The following is a 27,348-nucleotide window of genomic DNA, read 5'->3' on the forward strand; positions in this document are numbered from 1 at the left end:
TTGCTCAAGGGCCCAACAGCGGCAACTTGGTGGTTGTGGGGTTTAAACCTGGGATCTTCCGAACCAAGTAGTCCAATGCCTTAACCACTGAGCTACCCCTGGCCCCGCGCTGTGATATCCATGTGTGCACACCGTGTACAGGACTGGAGGCTGCGCTGCTTGTGAAACAACTTCATGCACCAAAGTGCAAAAGGAAAAAGTGCCAAGTGCTACTTTTAACAGACATTACAGAGAACCCACGACTTCCCTCTTCCCTTATATCCTGTCAGCTCACATTAACACAGAAACTTCTTCACTCTCTCTCAAGCACTGAGACACCTTGAAGTCATAAAAAAAAACCTGCTAATGATAACCTCCAGCCTCCACACACACACACACACACACACACACACACACACACGTATATAAATGTCAGAAATCTGTAAAGGTGATAAAAAATTAAAAAAAAACAGGCTGCTCTTATGATGTCTCTTTATAACCGAGGAGTCAAACAGAACTTAATTAAAATCAGTGCTTAGGAAAAACAGATCAGCTGGAAATATTCCAAGTAAAATAAAAACATTTAAATGACTCTGTACATCAGGTTCAACGTATCACCGGATATGTAATTTCTGAGGGAAAAAACAATCCATTACGGACACCATCGATTTATAGACACATTCGTTTGATCGCGTCATGCTGACATCGTGGCACTGTGCGGTTTTTTTTTAAGCCTGATTTAAGAGTAAACGCTTGAAAATGGCACCGTTTCATCCTGCCTGAAACAGTACGGGTGAGAAGCTCCCTCTGCTGGACATCTTTGGATCACGCAAATGTAAAACAGACATCTGAGGATTTGAATTCATATATAAATATATACAAAATAAATCACAAATGATCAAAGACCTGTTTGATCTCAGACCTCTTAACATGGGCCTGTCTTTTAATTATGTTTCTCTTACATTGGCAAACCAATGTCATGAATACAAATGATTTCCTGAAACAAATGTCCTTTTTTAAAAAACAAACCAACAAAATTTTTTTTTTAAATCTTCGACAAAAGTGCATACAGGTTTAACACAATGTACAAATAAATTAACGAAGCCACTGAGCCATTCTCATGCAACTAAACAGTAACATGTTTTTGTTTTTTTTTTCTTACCAAATATTATAATTGATCTCTTTTGGTCAACGTTTAAGAAGACATAAAAACTTAAAATAAAAAATGAGGTACTTACAGCCAAAAACAAACCCCACCCAAAAAAGTAGTGTAGATTACATGAAGACGCTGTTCGAAGCCTTTTCGGTTAACAACTCAAGTCCAGTGTCTACACCAGGAGTGAGAACTTCATACAATAATATTCATAAAAGTTAATAATTATAAATAGGGCTGGCTGATAAATATACCGATATCGTAATGTTTAATATCACGATACCGTTTTCCATCAGTATTGTAACACCTTTACAGATCTCGTTTTCATTACTAAGTAAACGGACTAAAAGTAATTCTTAAAATCAATTAGAGTTTAGAATTGTTTTGTTCTTGTCTGTTTCTCATAGAAATGACTTCGACCATCATGAAACTGATGTTTCTCTCACATCATCCAGCCCTAATCATAATCATAAACAATATCTGATTAGAAATGAGTCTAAGAAAAAGATTACAAGCACGCTATTCGCACCTGGGATGTTTCTAATACAATTTAAAGTGTCCGATCCATTTGCTGAAGCTCGGACAGCTGAAGCGCTTCGTGGCAAGTGGCTTTTATAACGCGCGGCCGCAGGACTTGTGGTACAACATGGAGATGACGAGAGCGTCACGAGTAACGAGTGTGTGTAACGAATTTGTATTTTAGTGGTACAACATTCAACATACAACAAAATATGAGCTAGTTTATACACGTGTAGAAAAAATACTTAAAGGGAAGGAAAAAAAATAACTCGAAAATGAGTCAAAAATATCTAGAGAGAAATAACAGAGATTTATCTGTTCATCATCATGAATTTCCGATATCTGAAAGAACGTGGGCTGAATCCTAATTTCCTAATTTGTCATCACCTTTCAGGAAACAACAAAAGTGTGCAAAATAAAAAGCAATTCATGCTTTCCACTACTGACATTTAGAAACACAGACACATCGGTAACCAGTATTGTTTTTTTTTCTTTTTTAAGCAACATTCACTTGCATAGTTATGTGCATGCATCAGTATCATCATCATCATCATCATCATCATGCAATACTGCTTGCTGTAATTCTTCAAAAGGTATCGTCAGTGCACAGATTAGACAAAATGGGTGCTCTTTAAAAAAAAAATAATAATAAAATAATGGAACTATAAAATAAAGCTGCACCTAAGCTTTTATTATTGGTAAATAATTAGCGAAAGAGACGAACCCATAGTACCATATGAGGTATGCCGGATTTGCGTCAGACGCAAACTGGCTTTAGTTATGTATTGATGCAGGTTTAATATATATTTATAGAGATTTTTTTCCCACAGTGACTGAAATAATGGATATAAAACCCTATTTAAAAAACAAAACAAAAAACACTGCATTTAGAAACATCAAGCTACACCTAATGCAAACCAATATACCGTATTTGTATCATTCCACTGTGGTATAAATAAGCTTAATATTAATGCGAATTTCCTTTTTTTTTTCCTTTCCATCTACAGTTCTTTAAAATGTCACTTGTTAATAAGTAAAGCACCAATAAAAGCAGTACAGTTAGTGTTTAGAAATGATCATTACCCTAGCAAGTTGTGTCGAATGATTTTGGTCCTGGTGGTTAAAGTCTGTCTTTAGTACTGATGTAAAGGGAAAAAGTGTTGCACCTACTTTATATATACATATATAATAGTAATAATAATTAGAAAAATCTGTGCTGGGTGAAAATAGTGATGATGACTCTTGATGAAACTATTGCGAGGACTGGTTCGTTTGAGAGACCAAACGCAGGCACTGTTAACTCAGACCGGTTCCTGCATTTGTTTAAGTGATCTCAAACTAATCAAAGAAAAAAACAAAAACAAAAAAAAAATAAAAACAAACATACTCTATTTAATCGCTCTTATACTCTAAAGCACAAGCATTCCATGAACTGACATGGCACAGCATTCCAGTATTTTAATATCCCTCTTATTAAACAAACTCACTTCTTCTCTATTGCATACATAAAATATTGATCGTTAAAATCATTGTTGAGAAAACACATTATGTTCAAAGTTATAGTTCTTAAATACAGGAGTAAATATATAGATATATTTATATATATTTTGTATTATTATTACTTATTTCCATCTAGAAAGTTCTGCAAACTATTGCACTGGTAATCCACGCAGTAATGGACACAAAGACGGTTTGGCCCTGGTTTAAAGCTAGCGAAGCTAAGACTAATGAATGGTGCTGGCATTTGGTTTGGCAAACATGGCAAAAAAAAAAAAAAAAAGATTAATTAATAAAAAATAAAAAAAATTGGGAAATGGCTCAAATATGACTGGTTCTCTTAATAAAACAAACATGCAGCGCTACATTGCCTTGACCTCTTTACTACAAGAGATGGACAACCAAGCACACGCAGCATCTCAAGGGTAAACAAACAAACAGTGGGGGAAAAAACAAACAAACAAAAAACAAGATTGTCTAATTACTGTTAAAAAGATCGCTCATTCCTACGAATTGGCTATTGGTCTATGACTGTCAATGCTGCGTACTGTACGTACACTGACTTCTAAGGGCAGCGGCCGCTACTGGAACACTAATCGATTATTCCCTATATTATTATTATTATTATGGGCTACTTACAGTCAGTGTTTGTGATAGGTGCCTATTGTTTATGACGAGTTCTACCGTACGTGCACATGAGAGCCAGGTTAGCACGTCGAGCTTCGACTACGATTTCCGACCTGCACCACAGAAACGTTGCCCTTAAAATAGCACCGAGAGTAGAAGTGAAGCGATTTTGTTGCGTGACCGGCGAGGAGTACGAAGAACCGACTGGGCTTTCTCTAAAGAAAACCGTAAAAAAATAAAAATTAAAAAAAGGGGAAAAAAAGGTATTACACATAGTCTCTCGAGTATATCTGGTTTGAAACAGAAAAGAAATATGTACAAAGTGCTAAGTCAGAACAATCCTATTCAGAGTTTATACAGTAGTAAATTCGTACACCGCACCTTGCCATCGAATCGGCTCCATGGCAGGGTAGAAAGGCGCTTTTGATAATTTACACTTTTTCTTTGAGAAAAGTAAAAAGTATATGAGTATTTTAACTCACAATTCATTCATTCGTTCGTTCGTTCGTTAACTCACACAAACACACACATTACGTGTGAGAGTGTATACACATCTCTTAGGCACATCAAAAAATAGCTGCATTGCAGGAAAATAACAAAACTACTTCTTTTAAATATTAGCATATTAGCGTCTCTGTTGCCCGGATTGCATGCTGCAGGAGAGCTTTCGGGATGAGGCTGTCTTTTCAAGAGGCCTCTTCCCGTTGACGGGGGACTGGACAATGGCGTCAGAACTGGAAGACTTGGACTTGCCTACGGTTAACAGTGAACGTTTGAGAGGGGTGGATGTTTTGGGCGTCTCTTTGTCTTCGCTCGGAGCCATGCTAGAGAGCGAGGCGGGAGAAGAATTCCCGTCACCTTCGACGTCCTCCGCACCGAGCTTGGTTTGGCTGCTAGGCTTGGCTGTCCTCTCGGCCACCTTCTTAGAAAGTATGGCGCTCTTGCCCAGGTCGGCTGAGCGGCGCGTCTCTTTTTGCCTCAGAGCGCTCTTGAAAAAGGAGAGTCCCTTGTCCTCGGACTTGCTGGCTCGCCGCAGATCTTTAGAGGAGATGCTGGGTGAGCGCAGGCTGGTCAAAGATGAGCTGCTGCTCGAGCTCCTAACTGGCTTCCGCTCAGGCCGGCCTCCTTCCGCACCCTTTAGCGGCACCCGGGGTTTGTCTGTCAGAGGACTGGCGTGACTCAAATCTCGGCTAGAGGTCCTCTCGGCTAGTTTCTTTTTGCTGGATGATAAGCTGGAGCTCCTGTCCACAGCTGAAGAGCTCTTCTTTGCAGTCGGAGATGGGGAAGCGGAGGACTGGGGGGTGGGGGTCAGACGCTGCTTTGTTTTTGCGGCTCCGGATGTTGGTGCCGCCTCTTGGGACAGGGAAGTCTCCTTCTTCTTTGTCGGGGTTCCAGATGAGACACTTCTGGTCTTGGCAGAGTCACTTTTCTCTTTCAAATTGGTTACTTTGGCACCTTTCCCTTGAGAGCCGGAAGACACTTGAGAAGAAGGAGACTTTTGGGCAGAAGCAGTGCTCTGGCGCTTCTTGGATGCCTTCTCTTGATCCCCCTTCGTCTTGGTTGAGGTCTTTTTGGCAGCAGACACCTCTGCCTTTGACACCGTGCCTCCTGAGCTCTTGTGCTTCGGTTCCTTGGAAGGAGTCCCGTGCACGTTTTGGTCCACGGCAGTGATCTGGTTGTTGTTGTCCAATGGATCTCCTTTGGAGCTTTTCTTGTCAGCCACTGAGGGAGCCCTGGAGTAGACCTCATCCGTGTTTCTTTTACCGCTGCCATCATCGCTGCTGTTTCCTTCCATCATGGCGAGAGGGGCTTTGTTGCCGGTTTGGCGTTCGTGCCTGCTGTAGCTCCCGAAGCACGACGTGGACACCTTGTCGTCGCAGGCCTCTCCGATCCTCTCCAGTGGTGGTGACGAGCGCGAGTCTAAAGAGAAGCGCGAGGGCGAGTTGGACCTTATCTGCAGCTTGGCAGACAACGACCAGGACGGCTTCATCCCGTTCTCGCTGAAAGCCAGAGGGCTAGTTATGGAGGATCTGGAAGACAAGCTCTGACGCTGAATGCTTCTTACAAAGGGTCGGGTGGAGAATCCTCCTTAATGAAAGGGGAAAAAGATTTAAACTAATGCGCTGATACAAGAAAGAGCGGAAAGAGCAGCGGGCATGCGTTTTGTCTTAACTGAGCGAGGCGAAAGATTCCTGTGTTAGTGCTAGAAAGCTGGAGGAGGGAAAGTACACAGAGTCATCACAGAGACAAGTGCTTATATTTGAAGACTTATTATTATTAGACTTATTAGTTTAGAGTGAAAATATGTTCACAATGCTTCCTTAACATTCCAGGAGTTTTAGGGTTCTCCCCCCCTCAATGGCTTGATAACTGGAATTAAACAGAAGCCAAATAGAGTTACGTATTGAAAACCAATAGTCTTAATTTAGCGTATGTAACTGTAATTGACATCGACTTGCCAAAATGAAGAAATTAAACAATCACAAGAGCACAAAACTTCAACTGTAAAAGTTTCACCCTCTCCCGAAATGACAAAGAAACACTGTGAAAAGTCCATTACGTACACATAATAATAATAATAATTATTATAATAATAATAGTACAAGAAATAATATATAGAATCGTGCAGAACAGTAAGCGCCATGAACGTGCTCCTCACCGTCGTCTTCGCTGCGATCTCCGGGGAACTCCATGGACTCAGCCAGAGAAGCTAGCGATGTCCGTCGCGAGGAGGCACCCGAGGCCAGGCTGGGAGGCTTGCTCCCAGGAAGCCGGTTAATCCAGTGCTCACACAGAGAGGAACTGGTAGAGCCTGACCAGAACAACGCAACACGTCGTAATCATCAGCAAGTGCATTTACACAAAACTATCATCAATGATATATATTATTATTATTATTATCAAGGAGTCCGAAGAACACTTATATGTTACTAATGCGTCACTGGCTTCAAAATATCAGTTTGTGCAACAGTTCATCTAGAAATAATCCTCATGAGTATAAAAAAATTAAAAATTAAAAAAAAAGTCCTCACCAGCCACAGAACTGTTAGCCGACCACGAAGGAATCGTCGCCCTCCTTTGGTAAAACAGAATGTAGGCGGTTTGCTGGCACACTTCCTCGTCAGCCATGGCCTGGACGTCGCTGTCGTCAAAACAGTACCACAGGCCATCTATGGAGTTCTTACAATATGCTGTAAAGGGGCAAATAGTCCAGGTTGTACAAAACCTCCTTCTAATGCCAATGCATGAAATATAACAGCAGCGCTACATCGACCGTATTGTGAATAAGAATTAATTTTATGCATACATAATGACCAAGCCTTCTGCGAGATGTTACCTGTGTAGTGCCCCCCGTGCATGTTTCCATGGTGATTGCATACGGCGTACAAGTCGTACAGGTAGTCTTCCGAGTTACGGCCCAGGCCGTAAGGCCGTCTCCATGGCGACCAGTGCGAGGGGAGGCTCCAGCTGCTCTGGCTCCTCTTCACCATGTGGGGGGCCATGTCCATGCCGATCAGCGGGAAGTGCACCATGTTCTGCATTTTCACCCGCCTATCTCCCTCCTGCAGGATCCAAACACACCGGATTTCACAAATATGTCCTTCTGACATCACCACCAGTAAGTAACAGTGTGTGAGGTTCTCACATGAGCCATGGAAATCAAACAGCAGCAGTAGAGTGAGGGGAGTAATAATGGAAAAATCAGCCCTATTCTGACTGGATTATAATTTTTCTTTTCTTGTGTCCTGTGATGGACTGGTACCCCATGCAAGGTGTACCCCGCCTCGTGTGACCTGATATTTTACAAGAAGTTTGCCTCAGCGTGCGAAGCATTTGAATACATCTGAACCAAACGCCAGTTAAGTTGCACCAAACATCCCGGAACCGTTCAAAACTTTGCATCATTGGAAAGCCAAACGAAGCAAGTTTACATATTTCCGTTTTTTTTTTTTGTTTGTTTTTTTTTTGGTGATTTAAGATTTAGTGAAGACATGGCACCATGAAGGTCCCAAGAATGTTAGCAAGGACAAAAAGAAGCGGATTTCAGTTTGGGTTTTAAAGCAGCCGGTGCCAAGAGAAATCATGAATTAAGGTTAAGTGAGGTTTAATGTGTATTTATTTCACATTTTACTTCATTTACACGTCTTTTCTAAATGTTTTTATATGCAGAAAAATATGATTAGAGTGTTGGAAACTTTACCTCCAGAGCAAATTAAATTTGTAGGCTGAGGTAATTTAGTATTATACAATATAAAATACAAATATAACGATTTGTATGACACTCTACGCAAAGAAAGTGCATTATATTTTGCATTAATAAGCAAATTGTTCTTGAATATTTGAACATTTCCAAAGGTAATCATCATTAGGGCTCATCATAATATTATCATATTACATAATACAATAATAATATATTTAACTGATCATGTGATTTCGATGCGATTAAAATGAAAACATTTTTCAAATCTTTGGCTCTGCTTTCAGTTCTGCAACAAACGCTGCACATTTTAAAACAAAAATCAGAGGCCCAAAACATTTAATAAATCAAACTTTAGCCCAGGTATCCCAAAGTCACCCCTGACCCAGGCAACCTCTTAACCTTACAGACCAAATAAAGAATAAAACACAACAGGAAGTGCTGTTAGTCCCCCTCGCTGAACTTCTGGTGTAATGATAGGAAGTTCTGTTAGAAGAGGAACTGAGTTATTAGTTAAAGCAGTTATAAATAGTTCACAATGACTGGCTGCTCTTATTTTGACCTCAATAAAAGAGGAAAAAAACGCAGTTTGTCACTTTACACTTTCTGACACGGGAAACGCATCTTTAAAAAGAAACGGTTTCTGGTTTCTCAGTAAAGTTACAGATTTACAAACTCCTACAGTGAAAGTTAAACAAACATCTCTTTTTCATTTTATATTTAGGGAATAGATCATGTGCTTCCTGTGTAAGAGTTGTTACAGAGCTGTGCTGTTATAGAAAGTAAAAACTTTCTGACCAATCAGGATTGAACATTCCGTACTGTTGTGGTGTATTGACGAGTTCTGCTGCCGTCGGAGAACCTGGGCTCGGGGACGTACCTGTCTGAACCTCTTGAGATGCAGGATGAGGACATCAGGGAGGGTCCAGAGGCTGAGCTTGATACGACCCTGCTGCAGCTGCTTACAGTGCGGACAGCGCCATGCGTCGTCTGGTGCCAGCTGGAACGCCCCCCCCCCACACACACACACACACACACACACACACACACACACACACACACACACACACACACACACACGACACGACACGACACGACACGACAGGAAACAACCATAAATAATCAAAAACACACGCCCACAAACACACTCGTGCTGTCGAGCTTCTCAAGGCTCCCTCAAACACAAACACAAGCGTGCCTTCGTTCCACTCTGAGCAGTACAGGCTTCAAACCGCGCTCCAGCAGGCGCAGAACAGGCTAACCACAAGGCTTCATACACAGCGTGTGGCATCGTTCCAACGCTAAAGCCATCTCTGAGGAATGGAGCGATTTATAAAAACAGCAAAGACAGCAGAAACGTTAGTTCAAGATCTGTTTGAGCGAATCTGGTTTGAAGCAGATGGAATAAAAATATGCAAAGGAAAAAAAGTGGGTTTAAGGCAGCTTTTTTGCTTTTTCTTTATTTTATAATTTTTTTTACAGCTTTTCTGGCATGGCAGAGTGAGGGGCCGAGTCATTACCTGCTCCTCTTTGGTGTAGAGCTGGAAGCACTGAGCGAGGGTACACGCCTGGGGCTGATGGTGCTGCTCGCGGTGCAGGTACACGCTCTCAGCATCGGGGATGTACTCCTCCTCCGTGTGGCCAAACAAACTGCATTAGAAACGAGCATTACACAAAACCTTCAGACTCTGCTCGGTGTTTACTGGCACGCGCTGATTAGGTTCCATTCTGTCTCCTAGAGAACTGTAATTTTAGTGCGGCTGCGAGAATTCCTGTGGCGATTACACAGATATTCCGCACATATTTTTCTCTGACATGGTGGAACATTTATCCTTATTCCGCATGCCGGAACACGTCGCTTCGGTTCTCTAAGGGCTATATCTGAGCACGCTACATAAGCATGGAGTACATCAAAAAGCTGCAGGCGAGCGGGAACAATCTTTCAAGCGAAACACTTACTAATCCTTGGTCTCCTTGTCCCACTCCACTACGATCTTGACGTGAGGAGGGCCCCCTGCGCCACACGACTTATACGCCCTGCAAGATACACACATTACATCAGGAACACGATTTGACTCGAGGTTCCTACGTGACTTCATGATTTAAAATTTAACTCATTGAAGAAGAAGAAGAAATAGTGTCTGCAATAGTAGTCATGCACACTTACATTCCATACAGACTTAAATAATTCTTTTGATTGTTTAAAGCTGCTTTGCGACAATGACAATTGTTAAAAGCGCTATACAAATTAAATTTTATTTAATAGTCTATAGTATAAGATTGGAGATTGGGGGGAAGGGAAAAAACACTGGGAATGAGATCCTTTAGCAAATGGAACTTGCATCGTCTTTTTCTTATAACTGGAAAACCTTCACATATACAGAGACTTGACATTTTTCCTTTGGTCCATTTTTAAGTTAATTTACTCTCTGTATTTTATTATTATGTAGGTGATTTTGGGATGGGATTAAACTGTGAATTTGCTTCTTAAGATACTTTAAAAAGATAATTTATATATATGGACTGGCAGACAAGCAGATCGATAGAAAGATAAATAAATAGATAGGTAATGAGACAGACAAATATATAAATAGATGGACAGACAGGTCAATAGATAGATAGATAGATAGATAGATAGATAGATAGATAGATAGATAGATAGATAGATAGACAGGTAGACAGACAGGTACTGTAGCTTGCCCGGATTGACAGACAGGTAGATAGAGAGACAGAGAGACAGATCTGTAGGTAGACAGGTCAACAGACAGACAGACAGACAGACAGACAGGTAGACAGACAGACAGTGGATAAACAAGTTGATATATGTAAATTAACAGATAGATATTATAGCCTGAATGGTCGACAGACAGGTAAATAGGCAGACAGACAGACAGACAGACAGGACAGGTATCAGAATTTTGTGACCTTCATGGTTTTAGAATTATCATCAGAATATAAACAATATCTAAAATAGAAAAGACTCAGACGGATTCATGCAGTTTTACTTAAACAGCTAAAATCTGGTCTGTAAATTAGTTCCAAGCTCAAAGCCCAACCTCTCTACAGTGGGGTGACACAAGGGAAATTCCTCCTGTGGTAACAAGTATGTGATCCCCACCACACCGACCACGCGCAGACTGAAGGGCCCCACCTAAAACAAAACCAAACACACACATCAATAATGAGAAGAAGAAGAAAAGACAAAACAGGCTATTGTTGTAATAATAATAATAATAATAATAATAATAATAATAATAATACACTTCTCTATGTTTACACACATCATCTGAGTATGGTTATACACCGACCTGGATGTACACGCCTTGTCTTAGCAGATGATGCATCTTCTCGAGAATGGCCTTCTGAAGAACGTCCCAGGTTACAGTGCGCTCCATGTATAGCACAAACGGAAGGCCAAACCTGAAATACAGCACGTAACAGCTTTAATATTTAACGGTCACATGATCTAACATACTAAAAAAAAACTTAATTAGTACTGGAACTTGCTTCGGGATCAATAAAGATCACACCCGTCTATGTTTCTCTACTGCGAATGAAGGTACAGCATTTTAAAGAGAAGTGAGACGACGGCATTTAAAGTTCTCACCCTAACGAGTTACCACTGTGATAAACAGCAACACTTGAGGGGAAGTCATCATCTCTTTACTTGACTGATCTCTCCGCACTCTAACAGTCATGAGGAAATAATTGCTGTTTAATTCAGTCAGTTTATTTTCCTACTCTTTAGTAATTCTGGTTATGATGATTTATTTCCGTGTTTCTCAAAGTGTAGACCCCCTAGAGGGCTGTGAAGGTACTGCACGCAAGAAGCAAGAGATCATTTACAAAAATTAAATAAAGTTTTGTTTGAAATCCCTGTTTAATATTTTTTGATCAGTGCGTCTCTAATATATAACGCATATAATTCAGTTCCTGTTTAGTTTTTTTTCATGCATGTTCATGTGCCTACCTCCGCCCTTGGTGTCCGATGCACGCTCTGTTGCAGATCAGCAGGATCATCTTGTCACCGCCTGCGTTTTTGTTGGGCGATGCCGGGTTCACCGCCCCTTGCATGAACGACGGGGTGCGACTGCTGTCGGTGCCGAATTTCAGATTGTTCTGGTTAAGGTTCGCGAGGAGACTCCCTGTGAAAATATACAGGTGCAAAAGTCTTAAGCGTCTTACCTTCAATTTATCATCAGTACTGTAAACGACTAAGGCGTCTGGGGGGTTAGATTACCTCTTTTGGAGCGGAGGCTTTCTAATTTGAACGTCTCCGGGGTTTCGAACGCAAAGATTGAATCGCTTTCTTGAATGATGTCGAGATCGTCGTCGTCGTCGCAGAAGGAGCGGTGGAAACCATCGTAGTACATTTCGGTCAGGACGAACTGCAGAGGTGAGAGCGACAGGTGTTACAGGAAATAAATACGTACATCCGCTCTTAATTAGATTACAATTTTTTTTAAATAATTAAAATGTTATCTAAATGACCCGACACCAGCAATTATATGATCAGACATACTGAAAAACACTTTCTTATTAAAGTAAAAGTTTAAAAGTTATGAAAACAGTTACTCTTAGTTTCATCAAATCTTTAGTGACTATGAGAAACTACACGACCGTATTCCCACCGCTTCAGTTAAAGACAAAATAATTGTTGCAGCTGAAACTCTATCATCAGCAATCAAAAGTTCTTAAGTATTTGCTTATTTAAACCCAAATGGTGGCGTTGTTGTTTTTTTTAACATAAAATTACTCAGTGCTATGTACAGTGGCAGGAAAAAGTTTGTGAACCCCTTGAAATAAACAGGTTTTCAGCATTAACGTGATTTAAGTCACAACAATAGACCTAAACAATGTACTTATGCTGATAACGAACAAAACAATTATAATTTCTTGTGTCTTTCCTGACCACACCCATTACACACTCACGGGTTCGTTACATCAACAAAAGATAACTGCAGTCAGTAGTTCACACACACTGGGTCCAATTAATGCAGTGAGTTTGGAGGTGAAGGATAAAAAAAAAAAACACTCAAATATTTTAGGTTTGCTGTTCATACAGTAAGTAGCAGTTGACGTGGAGGGAGGGATTCATGAAGAAGCATTAAGGAGATCTCCCCGAAGACACACAGTACAATCAGGAGGAAGGGAGGCGAAGTGTTTCCCATCAGTCGACAGTTGGACGAAAAGTTAAAGTTTAAAACAGTTCGGAAAATTGTCTGTAAATGGAGACAGTGTAGTACTGTGGCTTCTCTTCCTAAACGTTGGACGCCCTCAGGTTGAATCCTCAATGAGGTAAAGAAGTAACAGCTGAAGGCTGGAGCTGGCAAACATCTCTGTTCATGAATCTACCATACATTAGTCACTGAACAGGCAGAGTATTCATGGCAGAACACCACGAAGGAAACATCTTCTCTCAAAAAAAAAAAAAAAAAAAAAAAAACTGCTGCACGCCTAAAGTTCGCCAAAGAACTTCATGGCGATCTGCACTGCGACTGGGAAAATGTTTTGTGGACTAATGAAACAAAAGTTGAATTATTGGGAATGAATACTCACTAGCATCATGATTTCAACTTGCTTAACTGCCTCAGGGTCTGGACCACTTACCAATCATCGAGGGGAAATTTAAATCCCAAGTTTACCAAAACATCCTGCACGATAATGACCCTAAGCACTGAAGTAAATCCACCACAGAACGCATTCAGAAAAATAAACATAAAAAAAGCCTCTTTTGAAGCAGTCCAGTCACTCCAAAACGTAACCCTGTGGAGAAGATGCTGTGGAATGACCTCAAGAGAGCCGTTCACTATGGAACTTCGAAGTGTTCAAAGTTAAATAAATAAATAGGACATGATGAAATAAATCGCTCTATGATTAAATAAGTCACAGATAAATTATGATTATTATTTTCCCCAATAACAGGGATTATTGCAGAGGCATTTTATTTAACTCATGCTGTTTTTATTTCAAATTGTCATTTTTTCAAAGTCAGTTTTTATTTTAAAATCCCGTTTTTCACCTATTTATTTCATAATGCGACTTTTTAGCAGAATGAGACGTTCTGTCAATCAGCACCAGTGGGTTGGACCTGCGTGCCTATTGGCTGATCCTTTAACATTGATTAGTTTCCCTAAACACCTGCTCCGCGGACCGCCGCTACAGCTAGCAATAACGTGCTAGGCAGTGGCGGACTGGTCGTCTGGAGCAAGGGGGTTGTCCCGGTGGGCCGCTGGTCAATGTGGCCAGCCCAGTCAGTACGTAAATTTATCACTGATCTATAATTCAAACTCCACCACTGCTGTGTTTATTTGTTTGAATAATAAGCAGTAAAGAAAAGGCATTTTATAAAAATGTTCAGCAGGTAAATTAAATAAATAAGAATCTGTCCCACAGGACTGTGAATGGACACCTGGTCTGGAGGAATCTTCGTCTCACGTGAAACCGCTTCTCTGAGCCTGGAGACGGTGCTGTTGAGCGGCACGGCCACGCCGATCCTCATGCAGTGAGAGTACTTGCCCTGATACACCACCGTCACGTACAGGGGTCTGAGGGGGGCAGACGAGGCACTACAGTCAAATCATGACAGGGCTGGAACGATAACACAAAGGTTGACCTTACTGACGACAAGTATAGCTGTGACAACAGGAACGTCAAAAACGTCTACTCGTGTTCTTCATTCACATTTCACTTTAGCTCCTCTGGTGGAACATCCATAAGAACGATGACAGTCTACATTTTGGATGTGGCCCAAAAAATGCCTATGAATCAAAGCTATTTTTATAGTTTAAACCCTAAACATGCCTCGATAAAACTTTAATTTAATTTCAAACTCAGCTTAATACATTATTCTTTAAAAAAAAAAGAAAAAAAGAAGAAGAATTTTAAGGTAAACCCGTATACTGTCCAGCTGCGTCTGCAGTGCATGAATTTAAAATACAGATGTTAACCCTACAGTATATGTACTGTAATTCATGTGAGCATGTTTTCTTTAGTACTTTAGTGGTTTTCTTTAGTTTTTTTTAGTAGTTTCTTTAGTAAGCTGTCAGTTTCTTTAGTATCAGTACTGTAGGGTAGAAACAGTAATAATCACCATCACAAGCCAAGTTTATTTCATTTACAGTCGCTTTATTTTATATAGAAATTTAGCTAAATTTAAATTAATAGTTATGTTGCAAAATTAGTACCTTATATTGTTCTTAACAGTTTAACGTTAAAACGCATACAAAAAAAATTATATATCGTCATAAAAAAAAGCGGAGGATATTTGCTGTTTCTGAGAGATTGTGGGGGTTTTATTATTATTATTAGCTAGGTACTGAGGAAAAATCTGCTTTTTTAGATTTGTGATTATCTTTTGTATGAGCAGTAAAGTTCAAACAAACATTAAACATATTTCAGAACAAAGTATTCCCCTTTATTTTATTTACTGTTAGCAGATGCTTTCAAAACAAAGTTATTCCATTTAAAAAACTGAAGAAAAAAAAATAAAAAGAGTCATTGAGTTATGATTCCTAATTGATTTAATGATTAATAATTTGAATAGTCGCTCATTCGTTTCAATAATGGATAAACCACTCGGCTATTAAAACAGAGAAAGACAAATGTCCACACGTATGAGATACGCATTTTGTTCTGAAAGAAAAGTACATGGAGCTTTTTTTTTAAGTTATCATGAGATGGATGCACACTTTACTTCCTTGTTTTCTTTAGAAAACATAATATAAAACGACATTTTATGTAAAAAAAAAAAAAAAAAGTGTGCATGAGACAAATTTCCAGTTTTCCAAGTTTCTATTAATTTTTTACATTTTTTTAGGAGGCATGTTCTTTTATTTTCGGCAAAGATCCTGTAAGGGGTTGTGTAAGCCAGTGAAAGGTGATGCGTTGGTATTTCGATAGAAACCCACTGACTGGACTGACTGAGCTGCATGAGCTGATTTCGCAGAGTTGCTCAAGTAAGTTTTGAGAGATTACTGCAGTCTAGTGCTGAGATAATTTTTCCGTGTGCGTATCCAGACCTTCAAACCACCATCGGCGAGCTGCCCCGCTTCAGAAGCACACATTCATACAAATGACGTGTGACCATAAAAAAATACCACCGCTTCCAAGAGTAAAAGAGAAAAAACATCAGCAAGTCAAGTCAAGTCGCTTTTATTGCAGCAAAAGGTCCAGAAGTAATAAAATGTCTAACGTGTCTCTTTCTGCACTTCACGCCGAAAACGAGAGCCTTGCGGGTTAAATTCTCCGTACCTGTGTATTTCTCACCGCCATCACTTAAAGTATGTGGCTCACAGCATGAGAACCTTTATCAGGATCATTTCCAATTATGCAGCTGTACCTTGTGTCTGATCATGATTTAGCTGTAATGGCTCGGCTGTATTGTACTGCAGGCGTAATCTGTACTAAATCACTAATCACTTCCCTAAAAGTGAAAGCGACATCTTTAATCATTAATGCACAGTAATAAAATTAGAAAATGTAAAAATAGAGTGTGCGTCATGTAGAGAAACTTCTTCTAACTCTGTAGAGTGTAACTTAAATGTTAGTAAAACCTCGCCACACACACGCCAGCAGTCCAAGAAATAAAAATAAAAATCCATCCTTCATGACTATTAGAATTAATCTTTATAATTAATAAGATTTTTACGGCAGTCCAGGATCTTTTTTTTTGTCCGAGTCTTCTTTCTTCATGTTGATTGATCTAAAGCGTTCGTACAGAAAGTACAAGAGGCGTTTGAGTCAAACCAGGACTTTTGATTGTGCAGAACACAGTTATAGGAGTCAAAATCCCTTTATTTCTCTATATAATCCAATGCTACACTAATGCACTTATCCCAGTGTTAAACTAGTGCTTAGACACCATTACCATTTCTATACATCAAGGTAGAAAGTTTTCGGGGCCATTATTTGGCTTGCCTGCTTCACATCTGAAACTCTGGCCTCCCAGGAACTCCATTAATGGTATTTCTTTTTTTTTTTTTTTTTTTAATTAATTAAAAAAATACAGCCTCTTTAGAGACATTCTGTTTTTGCAGGACAATGCATGACCTAATAACTTCCAACAACACCAGAAGAAATGAATCGGTCTCACCAGTTTCAATGAATCAGTCCAAGAGCACAATGATAGAAAATGTCTGTCCTGTAAACTTTTGAATAATCCTAATTTTAAAAAATCCTCAACAAAACAGAGTTTACAGTCTAAGAAAGTGAAAAACAGCTCCGAGATCAAGTGACATCTGGGAATCCCCTCCCCTGGGGAGTCCTAGAGAAAACATTGTTACATTTGACATTTGAGACTATGTTTTCTTAGGCGCGGCTTAGACAATTTGCCTGACTTAAGAACAAATCCGACTTATGAACATGCTCCTGGAAAGGAACTTGTTCATAAGAGTGAGACTTAAGTCAGCATACCAAAATATTCCACTAATAATGGAATTTATCGTCAAATAGGAAAAACAATGAATCATGGTATGAATTTTCCATTCCACAGGTAAATAGTAGCCATCTAATGACTTAATTAGATTAGATCTGATTGTCTCTCTCTTGCTAAAATACGTATTTGCTTTGTGTGCATGTTTGCCCCATGTGGGGGTAACATCAGGTCACATGACGAGTTTCCTGAAAGCAGAATTTGCTTCCATTCCTGATAAGTAAACTTCTCAGATGAGTTTATTCCTTATCTGATAGATCGATAACTATCTCAGAGGATTGTACCATAAACTCAGTATCTACATCACAAAGCTGGTTGAGTTCCATCATTTGTTGTCTCTAAGAGAATAAGAAGCTAAGATTAAAGCTTTTATTTGAGGTTCGTTCATTGAAACTTCGTAGTAACGCTCTCTTTGTTTTTCAGAAATAAAGGACGGAGGCTTCCTTTAACAACAACAACAATAAATCCCTAAACATTTCATGCGGAAGTAGTACAACCGGCTTAATCACTTCCAGAGCACTAAAACCTTTGTAGTAACACTACATGCTAATCAGTGAGCATTAGCATGAATGAGGCTCACCTAACGTCTCAGGGTAGCTTATCACAAAAGAATCAGCTTTAATCACGCGTGAGAAACCATCTTGTAGCAAAAACCTGTTTGTCGGCAGCGTGAAGACAGAAAAAACAGGTCCTAATACAAAACCGTCTACAAGACAAGACTTCCTGCTTCCTGAATTCTTCCCCCAAACATAAGCACCTTATTGTAGTCGCATTATCAACGCACAACAAACGACGAATAAATCACGGCTAGCTTCACAATCTCACACACCACAGTGTAGGACGCTTCAAAAGTGGGCGACGATACAAACGGATACAGACACGCCGTCTAACGTGAGGTCACACTGTTTACTGTAAAGGCTTGTGATGTTGCTCACAAAGTGTATGAGGATGAAACGTGATCCTGACCTTTACGTCAGTTCTTAGACAAACAGATTATTGTGCTTTTCTTTTTTTATTATTTGGTTTGGGTTCTGCTGTTTTTGTAGATTCCAGAGAGATGGGGGGGAAAATCTGATTCAATTTTGAATGGCGATTCTTTTTGTGTGGTGATTCACGTATCCACACACTGGACTCCAAAATCCATCTCTTTAAACTATTTCTACATTTATAACGGAGATGAACTGTTATAGCCATGAAGGAATTAGTCTCAAACACACTTCTGTATTACACCCACTGAAACCAGTCTCACAACACAGCGAGCGCCGATTAGTCATATTAGAAACCCTGCATGTTCGTGATAGAAGTCGACTGACCCGCGCTTACTGTCAAGTTAAGTTTTAAGAATTTGGAGGGACTTGGGGAGTTAAACTTTGTTGTTTCTTTATAATCCTACAGGTGGTGCTCTCTGAACTATCCCTACATGGTAGGAGTGATTTAATTAATAACTAATTAATTAATTTAATTTAAATTAAGTTTGTTTAGAAATAATAATTCTGGCAGATGACAGAGATACGCGCTGCACACAGCTCAGTACCGGCCCTTTTTTTTTCCTTTTTACTATACAGGAAGTAAAAGAGTGAAGGCGTGTACTTACCGAGTGTGAGGTAACGGGATGGGAAGAGAGATGCAAAGGAAAGGATCAAAAGTGTTGCTCTGCTTCTGGCAGTGTGGACATGTGAGTGAGGATCTGTGTGTTCAAGACAAGGAGAAGAAACAAATTAATGCTTTCTACAGAATCTAAAACAAAACAAATGAATAAACAGTACTGTACCTGTATTGTGCCTGAAACAGCTCTTGGACAAAAGAGCCGGCTGAGAGCGGGGGCGAAGGTCCCTCAAGCGCTCCGTCGTCTTCCTCTAAGGGCGGCTGTGACAGGGAGAAGGGTAGAGAACTCATTTCATTTACTGTGTCCTAACTAGTTCTTATAAATTCACAACTGAGAGATCAAGGTTATATCTGGGTTTAATTGCATGGAAAATGTGTTTCTTTTTTCTTTTTTTTTTGAAAAGTGATCCCAAACTTTTGAGCGGTCGTATAGGTTGTTCAGATTGTAACTACTTGTTCTACTCGACTGGGTCTCCATCACAGACGAAGTCTTTCCTTTATCGTCGAACCAGTTGGTAGAGAACATCAGGGATTGGTGTGTAAATGTAACGTGGCCTGATCATCGTGATCTGACGTGGACACTGTGTCTAAGATCAGTGTTAATACGCAGCGCGAACTGAGCGCCGCCTCCTCGCTGTTCGGTCCGGGTTTTGGCACGCGGCTCTGTTTTTCACGAGCGTCACTGCCGCGCAAGCTGGACTGTAAATCAGACTCGTCTGCCAAATACTCAGCTGATTGAGATCTCAGGCTGTGAAATCAATGCAAATATTGAGCGTCTTCACCAGACATACACACGGTGTGTATTACGCTCTCGATTCATCACAGCACCGGATTAACGCTGGCAGCCCTGACGTAATTACAGGAAACCTGATGTTCTGCTTTGAAGGAAAAAAAAATAAAAACGATAATGAGAAAACAAGAGGAAGGAAGTGTGTAATGTCATTCACTTTACAGAAATATACAAGAGGAAAAAGAAAAAGAAAAAGAGTGATAGAATGTTAATGTTTAACTATGAATTTAGTATAACATATTTATATAAAGTACCAGTCAAACATTTGAATATAATTTTCTACATTTTAGAAAAAAACTGGATATTTTTTTAAATCACACATGCGGCATCAGAGAATTAAGTAACAACAGTAACAGTTAGTTGTTATTTTAGGACATGAAGGTCAGCTGTTCTGGAGCAGTTCTAGCAAGAACAGTATTTACAAAACCCATCACATGATGAAACTGTCTCTCATAAAGACCTTCCCATGAAAGCAAGAGAAGTTACTTTGGAGTCACCAGCCTCAGAAATCACCAACTAACAAACAGCACCTCAGATGAGAGCCGTTATGAAGCTTTACAGAGCAAAGGTAGCAGATATATCTCAATATTAACTGTTCCAGATTATTTAACTAAAACTAGATTATTGTGTATTTTAAGAAAAAAAATCCTTCAGCATTGTTTAACAAAGAATGTAGAAATAAATAAACATCAGGAAAGACCAAAGAGTTAGAATAAGGGGTGTACAAACTTTTGACTGGTCATAAGTGCTAAATTTTTTCTTTTTCCTTTTCGTGTGGAGTCAAGAAGCATTAGAGGTTACACGGGTTCATTTTCTCAGTATTTCTAAAGAATGCTGTAAAATGATCTGTTTTACTCCCAATCCAAGTGTGTGTGTGTGAGAGAGAGAGAGAGAGAGAGAGAGAGAGAGAATTTGACTAATTTGGTTTGGTGTAAACTGTAAAAGATGGCGGAAGAGGAAGTTTATGACCCGTACGCAGGCCGACTCAATCAGGGGTTCACGAGGAGGATGACAGAAACTGAACCCTTCACATGAGGCATTAGCGCGTCCGTGAGGATCCTGGCTAGTACGTGCAGCTACGCTAACGTCAAATTACTTATTGGGTGGATGAGAAGGAGAGAATCGATTAACACATCTCTCTATAACACATCAACACCATTCCGCTATAATCCTGCTCTAAACTATTCACACACTGGCAGGCGGGACGGCATCCTGAACTGAGGTGATCACTAGAGGGAATTATTCGCTCGGTTTGGTCTGAACTGTAAAAAAATCTTAACAGGGAAAAAAAAAGACAAAATTAAATCGCGATATTTATAAAATCACAATATAAATCGAATTGGCACCTTGGTATTATGATATTATCGTATCCCTGGTGATTCCCGACCCTATCAGTTTATAAACTTTGATCGATTAATGATTAGTACGGTTAGACACAAACAAAACATATTCACGTATGCTCGTATTATTATTATAATTAATCTATAAACCAATTTATTTATTTTGGGTCATTTCACAACCTAAAACACCCATAAAAACACGTGATCTCATGAATCTAAGCTATTTGTTTAAAAAAAAAAAAAATTCTCCTCGGTCAGAAAACGGCTGAAATGCTCAGTGTCGTTAAAGCTACTTGCTCTGACCCTCAGCACCATCTCTGTTAATCACATCCCGCTGGCCACCACCGCAAGGATCTCACACACCTGGGCAACTTGGTATTGTTCATTTTACAGCTAAACTATTGTTTTTTTGTATGAATAAAAGCCTTCGACTCCTTCTGACCCCAGAATCCGACATGGCGGTCCTGTAAGATGTCTGGAACATCGTCTGCCATTCCAGCGATAGATCTCCTGTAACATCCTGTTAAAGTGACTTCGGGTAAACCGGACTGCTGTTATTAAAGTTTGCTAAACAGCGAAAACAACTCGACTGCTGCACACACTCTTAGTCAAATCTTTTTGCATGCACTTGGAGATACGTTACTGTTTATTTGCATGTGTGTGTGTTTAAGGTACACTCTTTTACACCTTGCTCCTTTGCTAAAGTCGGCACTGAAGATCGACTATCTGCCTGATTTCACAAAGTAATTAATTTTTAAGCACAGTGTGTGTGTGTGCGTATTAGAGATGAGGGGGAAATTTGATTCTGCTATGAACTTGTGATTTGTTTGTGTGGTGATTCACATCACATTATGGAAAACCACAAGCATTAAAAGCCACCGATCTGCCTTTTTCTCCAAACTCCACGACTGAAATAGTCTCAAACCCACTCATCAAACACCACGAGAGCTAATTAGTTGCAAACAGCATGCGCTAGAAAACATCACAGCGCCCGTGTTAGAAGCTGCATGGTCCGCGCGCTCGCAGCCGCTCAGTCCGCGCGCTCACTCTGAAGTTGAGTTTTGAGAATTTTGAGGTGTTTGAGGCGGTAAAACATCATCATCTCTTTATACTCGAACAGGTGGGGCTGTTCGCAAGTGAATTATTTTCCAACCGAATAAAATGACGAATGACAGAGATGACTAGTTTAAGAGCCGCATTTAAGGGAAAAAAATTAACTCTCATTCATTACTGAGAATAATTAAGAGTTAATTTTTTGAGAGAGTAATTTTTTTATTCCATTTTTTTAGAGTTTTAATTAAAACTCTATTTAATAGGAATGTAATAAATCAGATCATGCTTTTTGGAGTTTTTGGTTTTTCAGTTTCAGATAGTTTAATAAATTGGGGGGGGGTGACAATATTTTCTTTTACACTTTACAAAAACAACATTCGGTATGTGTAAAATAAAGTATTCAGTATTTAACTGTTAAATGAAAGTGTAATACAGGGCATTTCTCAATTTTTCTTATCTTTCCATTTGCAATAGTTGTTCAAATGAAGAGTGCAGTGACCCGTCTTTTAACTCAAGAGAATTAAAAATAAATAAATTTTTAAATAAATAATTAGGAGACTTTTCATTTTCTTAGGCTGATTTTAGTAAAGCTTTATGTACACACAGAGTTACTTCTAGTGCTAATAATATTTTAGCTGTTTTTATTAATTGGAGTGGGTGGGGTTATAGCACACTGCCAAAGCGGGGTTTTCTCAGTGTGATCTGGCAACCCTGTCGAGCATAGAGCAAGTGCAGGGGGACAAGGAGTTTAATCTCAGCACAGCATACGTACCTTTACAGAAGGTCTGTTGAGGCCCATGTTGTTCAGGTCTTCATGCACACGGTCCAGCAGCCAGAGAAGAAACTCCTGAGCATCGTGCTGAGCGTTTCCTCTGTACTGCATGGCGCGCTTCGACACAGCGTTCTGTACAGGGGAAAAGCTGAGAGTTACCGAGTCAGGCCTGACTGCGATAATTTAATGTTCATTGCTGAGGTACGCGAGGATTCTCTAATCTGATTGGACATGGGTGTGTGTGTGATGTCTGGATAACCGCACATAATCGCTTTTACAGTAAGAGCTCAAACAGCAGGACTTGTACAGCAGACGCTTCACACAGACACTACAGCTGTACAGGAGCTTTAAAAAAAAAACTGTCTCAGGAGAGTGACGTCTGAATTATTTTATATGACGTCTGAGAGATCTGAATTATTTTAATTGGTTTAATTAATAGGAATGAGCACCAATCACTGATCAGTATTTTTCCAATCAACCAATTACTGATCACTGTTCCCCCAACAACCAATCACTGATTTGTACAGCAACTTTAAAAAAGACAAATGCATAATTTTTCAACATAATCTCCTTGTTTTTAAATGCACTTTGTCTATCTGTCAACAGGCTTTCATATTCCCTCATTAAAAAAAGTTTTCGGCTGTTTAACTGAATCTCCAACCTCGTAAGCCTACTTTCAGGGAACCAACCAATGAGTTTTCAAAGTAGTACTTAGGAAATCGCTCCTAAGTGGCCAAAAACTCTCAGAAAGGCATTATGTTTGGTCCTACTTTTAGGAGTACGAGCTATAGGAAATCACTCCTACGTCCGCCAAAATGTAAGAGAGCTCCTGAGGTGTCCTAACTGGTTAGGATTAGACTAGGGTTGGGTACCGAAAACTGGTGCCAATACTATAATATAACTCGTATGTACCAGACCAAAACAGAACGCGAATTTCGGTGCGTCATTTCGGTGCCACTTAAATGCTAAAATGTCGATTGAAATATTTGTTCCTTGAATTTATATTTTTTGTAGATGAATAATTTTTTAGATTAAATAAAAAAATTAAAAGTATGAATTATCAGGAAATGAGAGACCATCCGAGATGCGCGTAAATGCAGCAGCTAGCGTTACACTTGCTCTGACGGCAGCAGGCGGTCTACCGCTATCTTAGCTTGTTAAATGAAACTTTCGTTAAAATGCCAAAAACTAAACGGTCGAAAGTTCGGCCATATTTCACAAGAAAGGATTCCGACACCACGTGCAGCAAATGTTTTACAGCAGTTGCGCGTAAAGGGGGAAACACGTCAAATCTAATGAAACAATTGAGGATACACAAAATAAACTTAAAAGCAGAGGGATGCACCGTGTTTGACAGCTTGCGGACAACAGCTGATACTATCGGTGTGGGTGAACCCCAGCCCCAGTCATACCAACCGTAGCAAAAAGGAGTCACAGGTTACAATGACAACAGCAGGCTTTCCGCAGGTTAGTCGTAGGCTAATGTAATGTTGCAAATCTTGCATTCATGCTAACACATGGTCAAACGATTACATTAGTATTTGTAAAACATGGATTCTGTTTATAATTATGTCTTTTCAGCTAGTACTAGTAGTACTACAACAGTGACGCCATTTACCATTGCAAACAAGACTATGCATGTCCTGTGCAGGGCATGCAGTAAGTCAGGAAAGGTGTCGTATTTTGCCAGAACAGGCAAATATGGTGAAATTTCTGCAAAAGAATTGCTAAAATTTTAAGTGGTTCAGTTATTGTAGTTGGGTTAGGTGGCTTATGTTTTGTTGTTTTTTTTGTATTTACTTATATATTCATATATTCTTTAAACTTTTAATATATTGTTCAATTTAAAACATTCAATAAAAATGTATCGGTTCAGGCACAGTTTTGGCATCGGTACCGTTTTAAAAGTATAGATTTGGCACTGATATCAAAAAGAACCCAAACGATACCCAACCCTTGATAAGACAGGAAATGGCATTCATTCAAAAATTTTAGTAACACTGTATAACATGGAGCTCATAAAAGAAATTTTTATTTTTACAATTGGAAAGAAAATTTAATACTTTTCGTAACACATCACATGCAGTAACTGGTCCATTAACAAACAGTTCATACGCCATCTCTGCAGGTAAAAGCTACTTTTATGTTTTTTTTTTATTTTGAGTTTGTCATAAGTCACAACTTTGGAAATACTAAATCAAACTTTAATCTCACAGCACCACAAATCATTCACATATACATACATTTCTAAGTTTTATGTCCTACTCTAAGCTAGGAATATTTTCAGTCCTAAATGAACTTTAAGGCGCAACTAATTGTAATTCTGAGACGCTTTGTAAATTCAAGCCAAGGACTATAGGGAGAACGCTTTAACGCCTAAAAACCTCAGCTTTTATGGCGATGAGATGAATACTCTGGGATTATTAGATACTTTTCCCAGAAAAGAGTTAGCTACACTACAACAACTTTCCAAAATATCAGTGATGATAATGATTTAGGTCTCGATTGTACCCTTTAGCCTTGTTACACCTGATAGCCAAAAGTATGCGCACCCCTAACCAGGACTCAACCCCGACCCTGCGGCTCACCTTGAACTCTCGGCTCTGCTGAGGAGTGTACTCGAACGTCCACAGAGCTCGGACGAGTCCCGCCAGCTGCTCGGTCACTTCTCCTTTCTCCTTCCTGGGTGGAACTCCGTTGGCTTTGGGTTTATCTTCCTCCTCTTCTTGCCCACGAAACTGTTCAAGTGCTAAATACTCCGCGAAGAGCTCCGTGTTGCTTAGACACTGCAGGACGGCGTTCATGAAGCATGTGTTGCCGTGGTTCTTCAGACCGGCCACTCCGGGCACTTTGTCCCTACTGAGGAAGCCGCCGCAGTCGCTGTCGTCCGAAGCCACCGATCCCTTGCCTTCGTTTTTAAACGCAGCGAATCCTCCGTCATCCTTTTCTCCTTCGGGCGGCTGAAGCTCAGATCCGAAATGCGACAGAGTGGACAGGGTCTTGAGCACCCGGCTCATAAAACTGCCCACGGATCTCACCGAGCCGCGCCGGAACAGCTTCTTACCGAGGCTGGACTTTTTCTCTTTGCTCGAGACTTTGCTCGACATGGCGGCTGACTTTATAACGCTCAGGCAGCTTAGAAAAAAAATAATCACAGAAAACTATTTTGTCAGTCGTGTCTGTGAGCTGCCATAATAGCTCAGCTGATCGATTATTGTACCGTTTATGACATCGACTTAAAGGTACATTCTGTCAGATCGGTTTGTCCAAGACTTTTGTGAAGACTTTAAAGCGGTTTAAGTAGGCTCGACAGTCGGACGATTCCTGATCATGTTTAGTATTCCAATCACGTATGTCAGGAGGCGTGTACAACGAAAAAAGAAGCGTCACGGAACGGATGTCAGTTTTTAAAACAGATTTTCAGAGCACCTTTATTCACTTCATCGTGTCCTACAAGTCTTATTTGTACAAAGAAGAAATTTAGTATGCAAAAAGAAAAAATTATGTACCTTTAGTGACAGAGCAGTGTGTGTTTATGTGTGTGTGAGTGAGTGAGTGAGTGAGTAAAGCAGCCCAGACTGAGTGTCAGCTCTGTCTCAGCCAGGACATATGTCCATGTTCAGCTCATCACTGGAGGAGTTTGGTCCCAAAACTGCACTAAGTTGCTGAGATGTTTAGCTCGCTAGAGCATGATGAAGAGGCCATCACTCTGAGTCTGATCACATCCTCATCAAAACACACACACACACACTGTCTCTAAGGTTAAAGAATAAACAGTAATAAAGTTACAGGCAGGAAGGTTGCAAATGCAAGCTGGGACCAAATGCCAGGACTAAATGTCCTGTCCTTGCTTTAAGGGACACTTTACATCCCAATGCACACTTTATCCTTCACTTAGCGTTAGCCACCTAGCATCCCTGCATCACTGCACTGAAACCGCACCCGGGCAAAAGCTGAAAAATACCGAGCTAAATCATAACAAACCAGCCAAAACAATATGACTGTGTGAAAAAAGGGGGAAAAAAAAAATATATATATATATATATGTGTGTGTGTGTGTGTGTGTTTGTATGTTGAAGAGAAAAAGAAAGCGTGTGTGTTGTTACTTATTAAGCTGCAGAGCCCTGCACCGTCAGTCCACTGCTAATGCTAACTCTGATGCTAATGCTAACGCTAACACAGAGCTACGTTTGATGCTAATGCTAACACAGAGCTAACTCTGATGCTAACGCTAACACAGAGCTAGCGCTGATGCTAACGCGGAGCTAACTCTGATGCTAACGCTAACACAGAGCTAACGCTGATGCTAATGCTAGGCGCTAGCCGACGGCTCGGTGCAGTCAGCGCAGACCCGCGACTTCGATTCCCCCCGGCAGCGCGTC

The 27,348-nt window shown here is 40.0% G+C and overlaps 1 protein-coding gene across 2 annotated transcripts; it reads right to left on the bottom strand.

Moving 5' to 3' along the window:
- Window positions 1-884: 884 nt before the first annotated feature.
- Window positions 885-26,956, bottom strand: usp31 (ubiquitin specific peptidase 31). 2 transcript variants are annotated; one of them, XM_053492440.1, is made up of 16 exons: window positions 25,555-26,956; window positions 22,967-23,098; window positions 19,178-19,272; window positions 19,001-19,093; window positions 14,386-14,521; window positions 12,214-12,361; window positions 11,944-12,118; window positions 11,282-11,393; window positions 11,030-11,124; window positions 9,933-10,010; window positions 9,494-9,623; window positions 8,854-8,973; window positions 7,113-7,338; window positions 6,808-6,966; window positions 6,435-6,587; window positions 885-5,860 (listed from the first exon to the last, which is right to left on the bottom strand). In XM_053492440.1, the coding sequence occupies exons 1-16, from the start codon at window positions 26,071-26,073 to the stop codon at window positions 4,401-4,403; spliced, it is 3,831 nt and encodes a 1,276-aa protein (XP_053348415.1). In that variant the 5' UTR covers window positions 26,074-26,956; the 3' UTR covers window positions 885-4,400. The 2 variants fall into 2 exon arrangements, with proteins under 2 accessions (XP_053348415.1, XP_053348414.1); XM_053492439.1 differs by having other exon boundaries at window positions 885-5,863.
- Window positions 26,957-27,348: the final 392 nt, after the last annotated feature.

The sequence above is a fragment of the Clarias gariepinus genome, chromosome 3 (genome assembly GCF_024256425.1).
Source record: "Clarias gariepinus isolate MV-2021 ecotype Netherlands chromosome 3, CGAR_prim_01v2, whole genome shotgun sequence".
Taxonomy (NCBI): domain Eukaryota; kingdom Metazoa; phylum Chordata; class Actinopteri; order Siluriformes; family Clariidae; genus Clarias; species Clarias gariepinus.